Source organism: Pelophylax lessonae (assembly GCF_965119305.1).
Source record: "Pelophylax lessonae genome assembly, chromosome: 6".
Lineage (NCBI taxonomy): Eukaryota > Metazoa > Chordata > Amphibia > Anura > Ranidae > Pelophylax > Pelophylax lessonae.
Window position 1 is genome coordinate 252,428,669 of NC_138773.1, and position 16,409 is coordinate 252,445,077.

At 42.5% G+C, this 16,409-nt stretch overlaps 1 protein-coding gene across 1 annotated transcript in view; it reads left to right on the forward strand.

Annotated features, from left to right (window-relative positions):
* Nucleotides 1–16,409, forward strand: part of SLC25A12 (solute carrier family 25 member 12) — a 236,588-nt gene that overhangs the window by 120,146 nt on the left and 100,033 nt on the right. The window contains exon 11 of the mRNA XM_082260302.1: nt 1,294–1,446. Coding sequence (XP_082116428.1) covers nt 1,294–1,446 — 153 coding nt within the window. The remainder of the gene's footprint in view (nt 1–1,293; nt 1,447–16,409) is intronic.

Sequence of the window (16,409 nt, forward strand, 5' to 3'; positions counted from 1 at the left end):
TGCTGTATAACATGCTTAAGGGAACAGGATCCAATTTTGTTTTTTTTAGGTTAACAAACACTTTAACCACTTGCCGTCTGCTCACGTTGAGCCCACTGCGGCAAAGTGGTTCGTTATCGTCTGGCGACGTAGATCTATGTCGCCAGACACTCCCCTTTCTCGGCGGCGCGCGCGTGCCGCCGGAGGCTTGCTCCCGCTGTATTCAGTCACAGCGGGAGTCGGGCCAGGGGAGGAGCAGCGGCGATCGCCGCCGCTCTTCCCCGATCGTCTGGGAATCGAGTGTGGAGATCCGCCCGCCTGTGTAAACACAAGCGGGCGGATCTCCTAAGTGACAGGCAGGGTCAGATTGCAGGGTTCAGCATAGTTGAACCCTCGATCTGTCCTTGTGTCACTCAGTCACCTCCCCCCACACACGTTAGTAAGCGCCAGGCATACATTAACCCCTCCCTCTCCAATAAAATTGACCCCTTCCCTGCCAGTGTAATTTTTACAGTAACAGTGCATATATATAGCACTGATTACTGCAGTAATGTCACTGGTACCCCCAAAAGTGTCAAAAATGTCAGTCAAGGGTCCGATCTGTCCGCCACAATGTCGCAGTCCCGCAAAAAAAAAATCGCAGATCGCCGCCATTACGCGTTAAAAAAAAATAACACCAAAAATGACAGAAATCTTTCCCTTTGTTAGTAAACGCAATAACTTTTGCGCAAACCAATCAAAATACGCTTATTGTGATTTTTTTTACCAAACATAGGTAGCATAAAACAAATTGGCCAAAAATTTTAAAAAAATTTGATTTTTACATTTTTTTGGGGGCAATTTCATATAAAAAAATGTTAAAAATATTGTTATTTTTTCAAAATAAACGCTCTTTTTTTGTTTATAGCGCAAAAAGTAAAAATCGCACAGGTGATCAAATACCACCAAAAGAAAGCTCTGTTTGTGGGAAAAAAAGGACGCAAATTTTGTTTGGGTACGGCGTCACACGACCGCGCAATTGTCAGTTAAAGTCGCACAGTGCCGAATCGCAAAAAGTGGCCTAGACGTAAGACAGCAAAATCCTCTAGTGGTAAAGTGGTTAAGTGTTAACCATTAAAATGAGTTAAATAGTGCGTAGAAAAAGTTACATAAAACCCTCTCTATATACTGTGGTATGTAATGCTTAACAACAACCAATATTTCTAAAGTAATCCTCCTTTCTTTATTCTCTTCCTCATGAATTCTGATACTTATTGCAGGGTAAAAGCATAAAAGACTTACAGTAATAACTGTACATTTGCCCTTTCTTCTCAGCTGTCGGAGCTACGGCCGTTTACCCCATTGATCTTGTGAAGACTCGCATGCAGAACCAGCGATCCTCCTTTGTAGGAGAGTTGTTGTATAAAAACAGTTTTGACTGTTTTAGGAAAGTGTTACGCTATGAAGGTTTTTTTGGGCTTTACAGAGGTAAGTAACTCAATGATTAATGTAGATAATCTTGTTTCATTGCTTATATAACTAATATGGAGTAAGCAATTAGAAAATACACTTTCCTTGAGACATATTATTTCCTAATTAAAGTGTATCTAAAATCAAACACTTAAACTAAATAACTTGTTGCACATGGTTTTGTAATTTGGAAAATTATATTACATTACATTTCAAAAATTGCTTTTTTTTTCTCTGTATGTACTGGTTTAAATTAAATTATACCAGCAAGGTGTATCCACAGACACTTCCTTTACTAGCGTGCTTTGTGTTGTAACCCTTTCCTCCACATTCCTCAGTTGGACTGCAAGTTAAACTAATTTCACAACAGACACAAAAATCTCAGTTATTTTCTAAAAAGACCAGATATTGCACCCTGCCAGCCTTCTAATGTAAACTGTTAGAAACCAGCTGAATCTGACTTGTTGGGTTCTTTGATAATATTTGAGAGTGAATTACTTCATAGTGCATGAAGATAGAGAGGTGTGTGAGGATTTGTTTTATAGCTTCTTTGCCGCTTCTTCAAAATGTGTAAATACTGTCCATAGTGAGGTCACAGGTGTGTACTAAGGTTAAAAATGTACAGATGTACTATACCTGCAAGGAAGAATGTAAATACTTTCCTCTCTCACTGCCTGTGCTGCCAAGCACCGCTTTGCTGAAAAGGACTTGTACCTCAAAGTCTCTACAGACAGTTCCTGAAGTGTTGATCTCCTGTGTCCCCCCGCTGCACTCAATGGTACTAGCAGAATCCCTACCATGACCTCCATACTTCCCAGTAACAACGCTGGGGGTGTCCTCTAACCAGGAAGGGTATTTAACTACTTTACCACCGGAGAATTTTCCTGCTAAAAGACCAGGGGGTTTTTTGCGATTTTTTACTGCGTGACTTTAACGGACAATTGCGCGGTCGTGCGACGCTGTACCTAAACTAATTTCACGTCCTTTTTTTCCCATAAACAGAGCTTTCTTTTGGTGGTATTTGATCACCTGTGCGATTTTTTGATCACGCGCTATAAACAAAAAAAGAGCGTAATTTTTGCAAAAATAACAATATTTTTCACTTTTTTTTATATGAAATTCCCCTCAAAAAAATGTAAAAATCAAAATTTTTTAATATTTTCGGCCAATTTGTTTTACGCTACCTATGTTTGGTAAAAAAAATCGCAAAAAGCGTATTTTGATTGGTTTGCGCAAAAGTTATCGCGTTTACTAACAAAGGGAAAGATTTTTGTCATTTTTGGTGTTTTTTTTTTTAACGAGTAATGGCGGCGATCTGCGATTTTTTTTTTGCGGTATTTAACGAGTAATGGCGGCGATCTGCGATTTTTTTGCGGTACTGCGACATTGCGGTGGACAGATCGGACCCTTGACTGACATTTTTGACACTTTTGGGGGTACCAGTGACATTACTGCAGTAATCAGTGCTATATATATGCACTGTTACTGCAAAAATGACACTGGCAGGGAAGGGGTTAACAGTATTGGACAGGGAGGGGTTAAGTGTGTCCTAGGGGCATGCTTCTAACTGTAGTGGGACATTGCTATTGGTGTAAAAACAAAGATCAACGGTTCTACATAGTAGAACCGTCTGATCTTCATTTTTACACAGGGAGAACAGACAGGCGGCTTGTTTACATAAGCCGCTCTGTCTTTCTCCCGCTGTACCGGCGATCGTAGTGTGACCGGCGGACATCGGGTCCTCCAGTCACACTCCCGCACTCCTCCGTGAACGAGCTGAGGCGGGCGTGCGCCTCGGCGGGCGCGCGCCTCGGCGGGCGCGCGCTCGCCCGCTATTGGCTCTAGAAGGAGTGACAGGCGAGCGACGTAGATCTACGTCACTCTGCCTGGCCGGGGCCGACTGCCGCAGTAAATATACTGTGCGCAGTCGGCAAGTGGTTAAGCACCAGACTTTGAACGGGTTGGTGCCAAGTTTTATTGCAAGTCATCCTTTGGCAACGACCTATAATACTTGCCTAGGAGATTGCCAGACAATTGCTGACTCGTATTGACCTTATTATGCTCTTGTTTGCTGTCTGCCTAGACCTGACCACATTCTCACTTGCAGCCTGCCTCAGCTCTCACCTGGACCTGACTACTCTTTCTTCCATAGCTCTGTGAACAGACTTTGTATTGTAGCCTTTCCATTCCACTCACCCCATTGGTGTGGCGATCCTCAGGGCCTTGAAGTGGTGACAGTGTGCAGCAAAGTAAAATGGGACAACTAAGGCCTCAAGTCCATCTCCACCTTCAGAGGCTCTGTCAAAGACAAACTGTTGCTTAGATTCCGTGCTTTGGCTGAGCAGGTCTAAGCAAAAGCTGGGGCAGGCAGCAAGTGAGAATGTGGTTAGGTCTAGGCAGGCAGAAAGCAAGAGCATAACCGGTGGTTTCTTTTGTCCCTCGTGATGCAAGATATGAATAAAATATCAACAGGTGTCCCCATTTGAGGATTTTCTTTGACCTCTTGCCAGTGGCGGTACTACCAGGGTTGCAGCAGTTGCATTTGCGACTGAGCCCTGGCTTTCTGCCACTGTGGGAGGGGCCTTAAGCCCGCAAGAAGACTTCACATAGGCAGCCCGGCACTCTACAGAGCTACAGGAACTTATTGCAGTGGAGTGTTTTTAGAGTTCTGACAGCTTGCATCCCGCAGAGATGAGTTGCTTTACACAGGCGACCCGGTATCTGAGAGAATCTCAAGCGGCACTTTGGATCATCCAATAATATACCTAGTAGGGGTGAAGACATGGAGGGCTCTGCACAGGTCGGCGTCTGCAGAGCTCAATCAGCTCATGTGTCAGCTCCCTGTTTAGCAGCACACACTGATCTGCAGTGAGCTCATCCCGTTCTGGGCTCCCTGTTCCATCAGTAGCATCAGCTGTATCAAGTTACAGTTCATTAAAGGGAACAAGTCCCCAGGAGGGGTTAGGATCTGGTGAGTCTTCTGGTCATTGTTTACAGAAGAATTGCAATCCAGACATCCATCCAGTTTAGAGCACTTACAGTGAGCCTTTCAGCCATACACCTACAGGGGGGCAGTTGAGACATTTTCTTAGCATTGTCTTAACACAGTGAGCTCACCTGCGGCATATCACTCACAAAATGCAGCTGAGAAATCCATCCCCCCAATCCCCCCCCCCCCCCCATAACCTACATTGGCTCTCTGGCTATTGCAAGAGGTTCATAGCCACAATCAAAGTTATTGGTGGACTGGACCAGCTACATGTAACCTAACACCACTTTTTTGGACGTTTATCACAATCTGCATTTGCAATATTTCACAGAATGGCCATAGAGACCTGGATTGCTGTCCATCCACGGGAGGATAACACTTTGGAATGCCATTTTTACATCACGCATTTAGTCAACTTCTATTTTAAGGCTGGGTTTCCCGCATCCAATTCTTATGACAGGAGAGTGTGACCGGCTCTCAATGGAGCCAGTTCACACACCTCCAGGGCGGCCATGGTCCACATTTGGAAAGGGTCCTGTGCACCTTTGGCTTCAAAACAGGTGCAAATTCAGGCAGAAATTCGGACCTGATTCGGTAAGCAGGGATGCACCAGACCCCCTGCTGTAAACCTCAGCATGCGTGAACCCAGGCTCAATTGGGACTTGAACATAGTTGCCCCAGTTGCTATTCTGACAGAGGTATTAGTGCATTCAATGCAGGCTGGTTTAGCAGGAACTGTGGTGGCGGGGCATTGGGTGTCCCTTTGGGGGGGGGGGGTTGAGAGGGATCTGACTGGGGGTACTATTTAATTTATTTTCCATCTTTTCCTTGTGGTTTTCTATTTTGATCATATCTATTATTGTTGGATATACAGTATTTATGGGTATTTGATAATAAACTTTTTTACATTTCTAATACAGGGTAACCTGTGTTGGTGTCTCCTTGGCCACATTTTCTTCTCTTTTATTGTTTACCATAATAAAGGGCCCTAGGATTGATGCAAGGGCCCCTGGGATGGGTTTAGGGGGGCCCTTCGTGGTTTCTTGCACCGGGATCCTGAAGGATCTAGTTACGTCTCTGCCTCTTGCTCTGATGACCATTCAAAATGTTTGGGTTTCTCGTCACTTTCTATCTCAGTGACAATGGTCAGCAGGACAAATAGAGAGCTGAATCTCCTCAGCAGGGACACAAACATCAAAAAAAATTGGCAAAATGTGTAACCCTTCCCTACTCTAATCTTTTTTTACATACACATTAAAAATGTTCGGAAAAGACTATAGTGTAGCGTAAATAGTGTTAACAATGGAAATGCTCATGCCTGGACATTTTTACACAGCTATGGAGTAATTGGAAATGACAGTGTGGAAAACTGCTAAATAGGTGTAACATAAATGAAGGATCCAGTAGCAGGAATAAACCCCCCATTATGGCTGAAGCAGAGAGGAAGACTTGGGAACTCAGTACAGTGATCTCCCCACCAGAGTCCTCAAGTGATTCAGTCTACCATCATCCCCAAAACTAACAAACTGATTTCAAAGGTTCCTGCGAGCTACTACGACCAATACTACTTCAATCAAGCCAGCTGCAAGCACTGATCACCATCTCATTCTAAGGGTCCTTTTACACGGGGCGGACCATTTTTTGATCCACTCCAGCACTTTTTTTTTTTTTTTTACGGACACGGATGACACTTGTGTCATCCGGTCCGTATGTCCGTTTATCATCCCATCCGTTTGCGGATGATAAACGGAGATAATTTATGTCAATGGGATTGCGGATGTCAGCGGATGACACCGCTGACATCCGTTTTTGCGTCTGTTCCGTTTTTTTAAACAGAAGAAAAATAGGGTTCTCTTCCGTTCCAAAAAACGGAACAGAACTGAAAGGAGATAGAAAAAAGATATCACTTTACTAGTGTATCTCCCCGCTCCTCGGAAAAGGTTTTTTTTAAATATAAGATAAAAATATGTATGTAATTAGTGAGATATAAATATAAAAATATATATTGTGTGGCAGCAGCTGTAGATTTAAAATGGATGATAGAAAAATAGCCTAGGCTATATACAGCGCTTGCCGCAGAAAAACAATTAATTTAATGTATGTGAACAATGTTGAAAACGTATCTTTACAGTATAAGTGAAAATACAAATCAATTAAACACATGAAAATTAATAAAAAGTTCCAAGGAATTGATAAATAGATAAATAAGTCTTTTCCGGTGGTGATCAATATATGTGAATAAAATAAATGTAAAATTCAATAAATAAAGTCTTTTCAAGTGGTGATCAGGTGCAAAGTGCTTTGTGCTCAATAAATAAAAGTTTGTGACTTTCGTGACATGGATTCCTCTTTTCCTGTGGCTTATGGTAGATATAAATGACTTACCAGAATTGTTGGGTCCTATGTGCTGTATAGCACTAGGACCTACAGCGCTTGGAGGCCGTTCAGGCCGGATTGGGGATCCCCTTTGTGGATGATCCTGGTGGGATACAGGTTAGGTTTCTCCTTACCCGATCTCGATCCTCAGGATATGGGGTTAAAAGAAAGGCTCCAGATAGTGTATTATCATTTTAAAAGTTTATTCATCAAATATTAATAAAAATCGGAGCGAAGAAAGACTCAAACTCCAAGTTTGCAGGCAAAGAAACCGCTTACAAACACCTCCTAGCAGAGTGGTGAGCGGAGTGTTCCGGCTTGCGTTCCACGTGGTGCGTAGCGTGCTGACATGCGTTCTACAACCTTGACGCGTTTCGTCACTTCCTGTGACGTTTTCAAAAGGTGACCATTTGAAAAGTGTAGTCTAACCCTAAAAGCTTTTAAGATTTAAAGGGGGGCTGTTATGGTTTTTGGTTATTTTATACATGATTTTAAAGTTTATACGTTTTAAACTGATATTTATCTGCTTTTGATAATATGGGCACAGTCTTTGCTTTATAAATGAATGTCATGAAGAATTCCTGAAGCACCATGAGTTACTTAAAGGGACAGCATAGCATTAGGCCCTGCCTTAGGCTTGCTTTGTCTGACTGAAACTTCAGAGTTGTCTGTGACGTTCTTCTGACTGTGTGCAAATTTCAGCTTGAGCTGTTGAGCTCTGTTATTGATAGACTTTTTCAACAAAGGTGCAAAAGGAAAATGTGAAGGGGAGCCTAAATAGTCACACACATGCTGGAAGGAAGGCTACATAGTAATCAAATTTATGATTTTTTTTATTAGGATAAATATAAAATATATAACATTTATGAAAAGATAGCTTTTTTTTTTAGTCCTGAAAAATTAGAAAATTTATATATATATATATATATATATATATATATATATATATATATATACACTAAGTATCTCACAAAAGTGAGTACACACTCCCCCCGCAAGGTAGTGAACCCAATAGCTGACTGCTGCGGATGGACAGGAAACGTGAGCCCAAGATTCCCGAGGGCGCGGAGTCTAAGGCCCAGCAGGTGTTGACCAGAGCCTCTAGTGGTGAAGATGGACTTCGCTGCAACTGGACCCAGGTCGTGGCTCCTGGGGTCCCCCGGGTCACGCTCCGTAGGGAAAGAGGGGAAGCAGCCACTCAGGACACAAGGGATAGTGATTGGTAAGCCGAGGTCGGGGCAACAGGCAGACAAGGGTAATCAAGGAACAGGCCAAAGGTCAGGGTCACAGGCAAACAGGAGTAGTCAGAGACAAGCCAAAATTGGTACACAGAAAGGTAGATGTAGCACACGGCAGACAGGAACACAAGCAAACAAACACTTTCGAACAGCAAAGCAGACCTGCAGTGCACTGGTTAATATAAACTTCCTGGAATGGCCTGGGGTGGAGCCATACAGGGAGGAGAGACGATAAAAGGCTGCCAAAAGGAGAGTCAGGTCTCTATTGGAGACATGGAGAAGGTAAGCTGCCAGACACTATTGCATGTCCATGACAACATGACACTTTGCTACAGTAAAGTAGTGACTATAGAGCTTGTATAACAGTGTAAATTTGCTGTCTCCTCAAAATAACTCAACACACAGCCATTAATGTCTAAACCGCTGGCAACAAAAGTGAGTACACCCCTAAGTTAAAATGTCCAACTTGGGCCCAAAGTGTCAATACTTTGTGTGGTCACCATTATTTTCCAGCACTGCCCTAACCCTCTGAGGCATGGAGTTCACCAGAGCTTTACAGGTTGCCACTGGAGCCCACTTCCAGTCCTCCATGACGACATCGCGGAGCTGGTGGATGTTAGAGACCGTAAGCTTCTCCACCTTCTGTTTGAGGATGCCCCACAGATGCTTAATAGGGTTTGGATCAGGAGACATGCTTGGCCAGTCCATCACCTTTAGCATGTTAGTGGTCGTCGTGGAGGTGTGATTGGGGTCATTATCATGTTGAAATACTGCCCTGCGAACCAGTCTCTGAAAGGAGGGGCTCATGCTCTGCTTCGGTATGTCACAGTACATGTTGGCATTCATGGTTCCCTCAATGAACTGTAGCTCCCCAGTGCCGGCAGCACTCATACAGCCCTAGAACATGACACTCCCACCACCATGCTTGGTTGTAGGCAAGACACTTGTCTTTGTACTGCTCCCCTGGTTGCCGCCACACACACTTGACACCATCTGAACCAAATAAGTTAATCTTGGTCTAATCAGACCACAGGACATGGTTCCAGTAATCCATGTCCTTAGTCTGCTTGTCTTCAGCAAACTGTTTGCAGGCTTTCTTGTGCATCATCTTTAGAAGAGGCTTCCTTCTGGGATGACAGCGTATGGTCTGAGCACTGACACGCTGACCCCACCACCCCTTCAACCTCTGCAGCAATGCTGGCAGCAATCATACATCTATTTCTCAAAAACAACCTCTGGATATGACACTGAGCACATGCACTCATCTTCTTTGGTCGACCATGGCGAGTCCTGTTTTGAATGGAACCTTTCCTGTTAAACCTGTATGGTTTTGGCCACCATGCTGCAGCTCAGTTTCAGGGTCTTGACAATCTTCTTATAGCCTAGGCCATCTTTATGTAGAGGAACAATTCTTTTTTTTAGAGTCTCAGAGAGTTCTTTGCCATGAGGTGCCATGTTGAACTTCCAGTGACCAGTATGAGAAAGTGGGAGTAATAACACCAAATTTAACCCACCTGCTCCCCATTCACACCTGAGACCTTGTAACACTAAAGAGTCACATGACATCGGGAAGGGAAAATTGCTAATAGGGCCCAATTTGGACATTTTCACTTGGGGGTGTACTCACTTTTGTTGCCAGCGGTTTAGACATTAATGGCTGCATGTTGAGTTATTTTGAGGGGACAGAAAATGTACACTGTTATACAAGCTATACACTCACTACTTTACATTGTAGCAAAGTGTAATTTCTTGAGTGTTGCCACATATAAAGATATAATAAAATATTTACAAAAATGTGAGGGGTGTTCTCACTTTTGTGAGATACTGTATTTATATTTGCCCTTCAAGTTGGCCACACATGTTGCAGTCTGTACAATTTTTGTAATTTATCTAGCAATTTATGTACAGTATAGTGTGTGATGGATACATCAAAACCACTTGATTTACAGGCCATCACATTGTTGGGAAATTCAAAGGGAATTATACAATAAGATTCTAACATGCATGCCATTCTTTATTCAGTTTTAGCAGGACATCATGCGTGGTGACTGCATAGAAGTAATTTTGAAGAACCTTGTTACATTCTTGCTTTTACTTTAAAGCGGGGCTCTCAAGCACCTGTCCTCTGTAAGTTCACTGTTCTGTACCACTAACATATTTCTGTCTTAAATAATATTGCACCACGGTAGAAGTTTCTACATTTTCAAAATGATTTCACTGATTTAAAGTGCCTTTAAAAAAAAAAGGAATCGTTCATTGTTGTTCCCTGCGTCATTGGCTGTTGTGATGATGACAAAAGACTTAAGACTACATGGGCTGTATTCTACTGAGCAGTATTAATGGATGGCGTGGGAGGACTTGAAAAGCTGCCTAGCTGCAAGCACTGCACCTTCCCTGGTGAATTAGATTGGAGGGTAGAGGTAAAAAAGAATAGAAAGTCTTATATTTTTTGGAAAGCTTTAGTACGGTAGGAAAATGTGCTAAAACTAAATCTGTTATATTGAAGAAAAAAAAAAAAACTACTTTTCAATTCTGCTGAGGTGGATTTATAAAGCTTTTTATTGAGGGAAAGTGCAGTATGCAGAGCCAGAATTCACCTGTCATTCTCTGGACTGATGAAAAGGAAAGAAAGTGTTTTTGGACTGCAGGAGGAAACTAGAGTGACTGAAATAAATACAGGGAAAAAAACAAACTCCTTATTGATGGTGCCCTTGATTAAAGTTGAACCAAGAAACACAGCACTGAAAAGCTAAAGCCTGGTACACTTACCTTTAAAGTCTCATTATTGGGGGTATTTTTTTTTGTTCCTTGTATTTTTTTCGGGATGTTGGATGTTTACAGCAATTTAGTATTTTTTTCTGGTGGATTTATAATAAGCCTGGTACACACGGCCAACTATTGGCCGGTATCGCCCAGTTCAATAGAATCCAGCCGACATTCGGCCCGTGCATACAGCAGCCAGTCTGACATTCTTGCTTCTGTCGAACGGGCATGCCCAGTACACATGATGAGAATATTGGATGAATGACCATCCAGTTTTTTTTTATGCATGCTAGTCTCATATCCAAAATGAATAGGTTACAAAAATTCCAGAAACAATTCTAGAATATAACTTCGGAAGTCACGTACTGCAGCCCTCAAAATTTCTGCTGGCATTAGGCGAGTGGAAAAAAGCTGAAGGCCAGTGTGGAGCCGCATTGGGGGGGCTGAACTGGATGGGTGGAGGCTAGTAGTTGAAGGGGTAGGGAAAAGGGTGCATGGTGTCCCAGCCGGGACTTTCCGCTCAGCTTGGGAAAGCATACGTCACAGCCCAATCTGCCTTCCCCCCCCTGAACCGAAGTCAGGAGCAGGGACAGTGGGAGCAGGTGAGGCTGGGGGTGGTGTGTGCAGTGATGGGGGAGCCGGAGGTTATCAAATGATGTTACCCATCACATGAGCAGATACCCAACCTGATCACAGTACAGAGCCTTGGGGAGGGGGACATTCTACGGATAGCAGGGCACTGCCAGCCTATGACATAAATACTATACCGGGCACTGCCAGCCTCTCTTTATATTTATACTATGCAGGGCACTGCCAACCTTTTAAAAAAATACTAATACTGGGCACTGCAATTTGTCATATATCTTTTACAACCTGTCATATATACTTTACTGCCAATCTTTCAGATACATTATCCTAGGCGCTGCTAACCTGTTATGTTATACTGGGCACTGCCAACCTGTTTATATGTTTATGCTAGGCATTGCCAGCCTGGTGATAAATATACGCAGGGGCACTGCTACTATGTCATATATAGTCTACATTTGCCACTGCCAGCCTAGTTATATATACTGTTCTTGGTAGTGCCAGCCATAAATATATATTTAACCCTTAGCCTGTTATTAACCTGTTATTATTAGTATTAGCCTGTTTAATATATAGGGTACTGCCAGCTTGTCATATGGCATCCTGTTGTATAGACGATACAGGACACTGGCAGCCTTTGACAGATACACTATACTGGGCACTGTTAAATACGTATATGGTGCAATACCAGCCTGTCATATACAATACTGGGCAATGCCAACCTGCAATATAAAAATCACTGGGCATTTCTAGCCTATTAACTATACTGTATGTGGTAACTGCCAGTATTTATTTAATAGTATACTGGGCACTGCCAGCCTTTTATATGTACTATATGTAGCAATGCCAGCCTTCGTTACAATATATATACTGGCCAATTCCAGCCTGTCATAAAAAATATACTGGGCACCGCCAGCCTTTTTTTTTTTTACATAAATGCTATACTGGACTGGCCACTGCCAGCCTGTTATATTTACAATACAAGTACTGCCAGTAAATATTTAATTAAAGCGGAGTTCCGGCCTCAAAAACAACTTTGCACCATCCGCTTTTTTTTTTTTTTTTTACCTGAAAAAGAATTGGATAGTTTACATTTTTTTTTTGGATTTACTTACCTTGTTTTTAAAGAAAATATACTTACCTTCCTTCCTCTTCCTCCCTCTGCGGCCGCGTCTTTTCCTGCTTGCATTGACTCCTGGGAGATGTGCATCATCGCTCCCATGATTCAATGCGCCTGCACCGGCCCTGCTCGTCACTTCCGGTGCAGGCGCGTCATTCCCTGCTAAACAGCTTCTGGGCATGCCCCAGACTTGACAAGCAGGGCCGGTGCAGGGCATTCTGGGACTCTGATGTCGCCGAAGAGGACGCTTCGGCTTCAGCTGCCCACACCTGAGACAGATCGGACCCTTGACTGACATTTTTGACACTTTTGGGGGTACCAGTGACATTACTACAGTAATCAGTGCTATATATGTGCACTGTTACTGTAAAAATTACACTGGCAGGGAAGGGGCTAACTTTATTGGAGAAGGAGGGGTTAAGTGTGTCCCTAGGGGCGTGCGTCTAACTGTGAAGGGGTGTGGCTGTTTGTGTAACTACAGAGATATACGATCCTACATAGCAGGACCGTATGATCTCTGCACTTACACAGGGGAGAATGACAGGCGGCTTTGTTTACATTAGCCGCCTGCCTTTCTCCCTCTGTAACGGACGGTCGCGAGTGACCGGCGGACATTGGGTTCGCCGGGCACAGGCGCGGGGGTGTCCGTGAACGAGCGGGGGCGGGAGCGTGCCTCTGGCGGCGCGCACTCGCCCCCTATTGGCTCGCAGGTGCCTGCACGGGGCTGACCGCCGCAGTATATGCGGCTGTCGGCAAGCGGTTAACTAGGCAGTAATGATGTGTACATTGCCTATAGTAGCCAATCCTATTTTATCCTTATTTTATTTATCACAGTCAGTTCAGTGAAAAATGCTTTATGTTAATAATAAAGCTGTTGTCAATATTTATTTCTGTAACTTTAATTCTGTATAAAACATTTAACAGTGTCATTTCGTGAAATAATTTGAGGGCATGTTTAGGGGCAGAATTAGAGGTGGAACAGGGTTGGGGTTGGGTAGGAAAACTGGTGGCGAGTAACTCTTGAGGCCTGGCTAGTAGCTCAGGACTTGACATTTTGAGACCTGTACAGTATGGGGGAGGTAAATTTATTAAAACTGGAGCACACAGAATCTGGTGCAGCAGTGCATAGTAAGCAATCAGCTTCTAAGTTTTATTGTTAAAGGCTTATTGAAAAAGCTGATTGGTTACAATGCACAGTTGCACCAGATTCTGTGAGCACCAGTTTTAGTAAATCAACCCCTATATATTCATAGGGACAACCATTTATGCAGACTCTGCTTCCACTCTGCAGTGCTATACACTGGGTATACTTTACCACCTCTGTACTTAGCAACTTTCTGAGATGGGAAAAACAGATACATTTATAGCTCAAAGTATGTTGGCAAAGGGCTCACTCCTACTCCTACCATGCCTTTTCATCCAAACATTGAAGAATTAATAGATTATTAATAGGTGCTTTTTTCACCCACACCTTTCCTTTATACTGGCTTTTCAAAACAACAACTGCATTCATTTAGAGGTTGGGTGAAAAGTTCACTGCAGTATACTTCTTTTTACAGCTAAGCACAGCACTTCTGCCTTGCAGTACCTAGGGTCCTTGGTTCATATCCTGTCCAAGACATCACCTGCATGTTCTCCCTGTGGTTGCATGGGATTCCTCCCCTTAGATTGTAAGCTCTTGAGAGCAGTGAGGCAGATAAATTGAAAGTGCTATATAAATATCTATAATAAATAAAATATATAGGATAGTAGTATAGAGATTGATTACGTTAGACCAAAAAGAGGGACAGGAAAGTTAATCTTACATTTTAGGATGTTACTAATGACCATAGCAGAACTTTCAGCTCATAATAAAAAAAAATAAAAAAGGTAGAGGTTCTGTAATATCGCAGCTGCTGACTTAGTCCACCTATAAATTACAATCACTTCAAATGTTGTACTTCCTAGACCCTAATGTGTGCTGAACAATAGCTGGAGCTCCCTGATAATAAAGAGAATACACAAATGTATTTATTCACTTGTTCTGTTGGTTGAACTAGATAAATGTGTGTCTTCTTTCAACCTAAATATGCATCAAGGGGCACAGCAGCTCCATGTTGTGGTTCCAGGGTTTGTGTATGAGCACAAATGAATTACCTTTATAGGTTTCACATGAATATTCTACATACAGTGCCTTGAAAAGGTATTCATACCACTTGAAGTTTTCCACATTTTGTCATGTTACAACCAAAAATTTAAATGGATTTTATGTGATAGACCAACACAAAGTGGCACATAATTGTGAATTGGAAGGAAAATGATAAATGGTTTTCAAATTTTTTTACAAATATGAAAACTGTGACGTGCATTTGTATTCTGCCCCTCTTTACTCTGATACCCCTAACTAAAAGCTAATGGACCCAAATGCATTTAGAACTTACCTAATTAGTAATTAGAGTCCACCTCTGTGTAATTTAATCTCCGTATAAATACAGCTGTTCTCTGAAGCCCTCAGAGGTTTGTCAGAGTACCTTAGTGAACAAACAGCATCATGAAGGCCAAGGAACACACCAGACAAGTCAGGGATAAAGTTGTGGAGAAGTTTAAACAGGGTTAGGTTTTAAGAATAATATCCCAAACTTTTAACATCTTGTGGAGCACTGTTCAATCTACTATCTGAAAATGGAAAGAGTATGGCACAACTGCAAACCTACCAAGACATGGCCGTCCAACTAATCTAACTTTTTGGCCTAAAATCAAAACACTATGTGTGGGGGGAAAACTAAGACTGTACATCACCCTGAACACACCATCCCCACCGTGAAACATGGTGGTGGCAGCATCAGGTCGTGGGAATGCTTTTCTTCAGCAGGGACATGGAAGCTGCCTGGTCAGAGTTAATGGGAAGATGGTTGGAGCCAAATACAGGGCAATATTAGAAGAAAACCCGTTAGAGTCTGCAAAAGACTTGAGACTGGGGTGGAGGTTCACCTTCCAGCAGGACAATGACTCTAACCATGCAGCCAGAGCTACAATTGAATGGTTTAGATCAAAGCATATTTATGTGTTAGAATGGCCCAGTCAAAGTCCAGACCTAAATACAATTGAGAATCTGTGGCAAGACTTGAAAATTGCTGTTCACAGACGCTCTCCATCTGGTCTGACAGAGCTTGAGCTATTTTGCAAAGCAGAATGGGCAAAAATGTCACTCTTTAGATGTGCAAAGCTGGTAGAGACATCCCCATAAAGACTTGGAGCTGTAATCACAGTGAAAGGTGGTTCTACAAGGTATTGACTCAGGGCTGAAAACAAATACACGCCACAATTTTCAAATATTTATTTGTAAAACATTTTAAATCCACTTCACAATTATGTGCCACTTTGTGTTGGTCTATCACATAATATCCCAATAAAATACATTTACATTTTTGGTTGTAACATGACTAAACGTGGAGAATTTTAAGGGAATGAATACTTTTTCAAGGCACTGTATATTTATTTTTCGCCTAAAGACCCAAGTTTGTTCTCTTAGTAGTGGAAACTTGGTTTCTTGTTAGTGAAGAGCTCTGCTGTAATACAGGAGATGAAAGGGGTGTGCTAGCACTTTGTGACTTGTCTCCTTCATAATATTCAGTGGGTGTTCTCTTACAACGGTTCACAGACCATGGAGGGAGGATCGCTTTCTTTGTGTTCTCTTCAACTCCCCTTGCAACTAATAACTACCTTTCTGCAGCATAGAAGCCTTTTAAATTACTGACATGGGGAAGAAAATTGAGGCAGTTTCATTATCTATTGGCTGGATTCCTCTTGGTAAATGTTAAAAGAAAGGGATCATCCCTCTTCTGTCTTGTCCTTAGTACGTCAGGGATTTGTTATTTATATGCTCTATGAGGGGGAACAAGAAATCACTATCCTGCAATGAATAATGTCA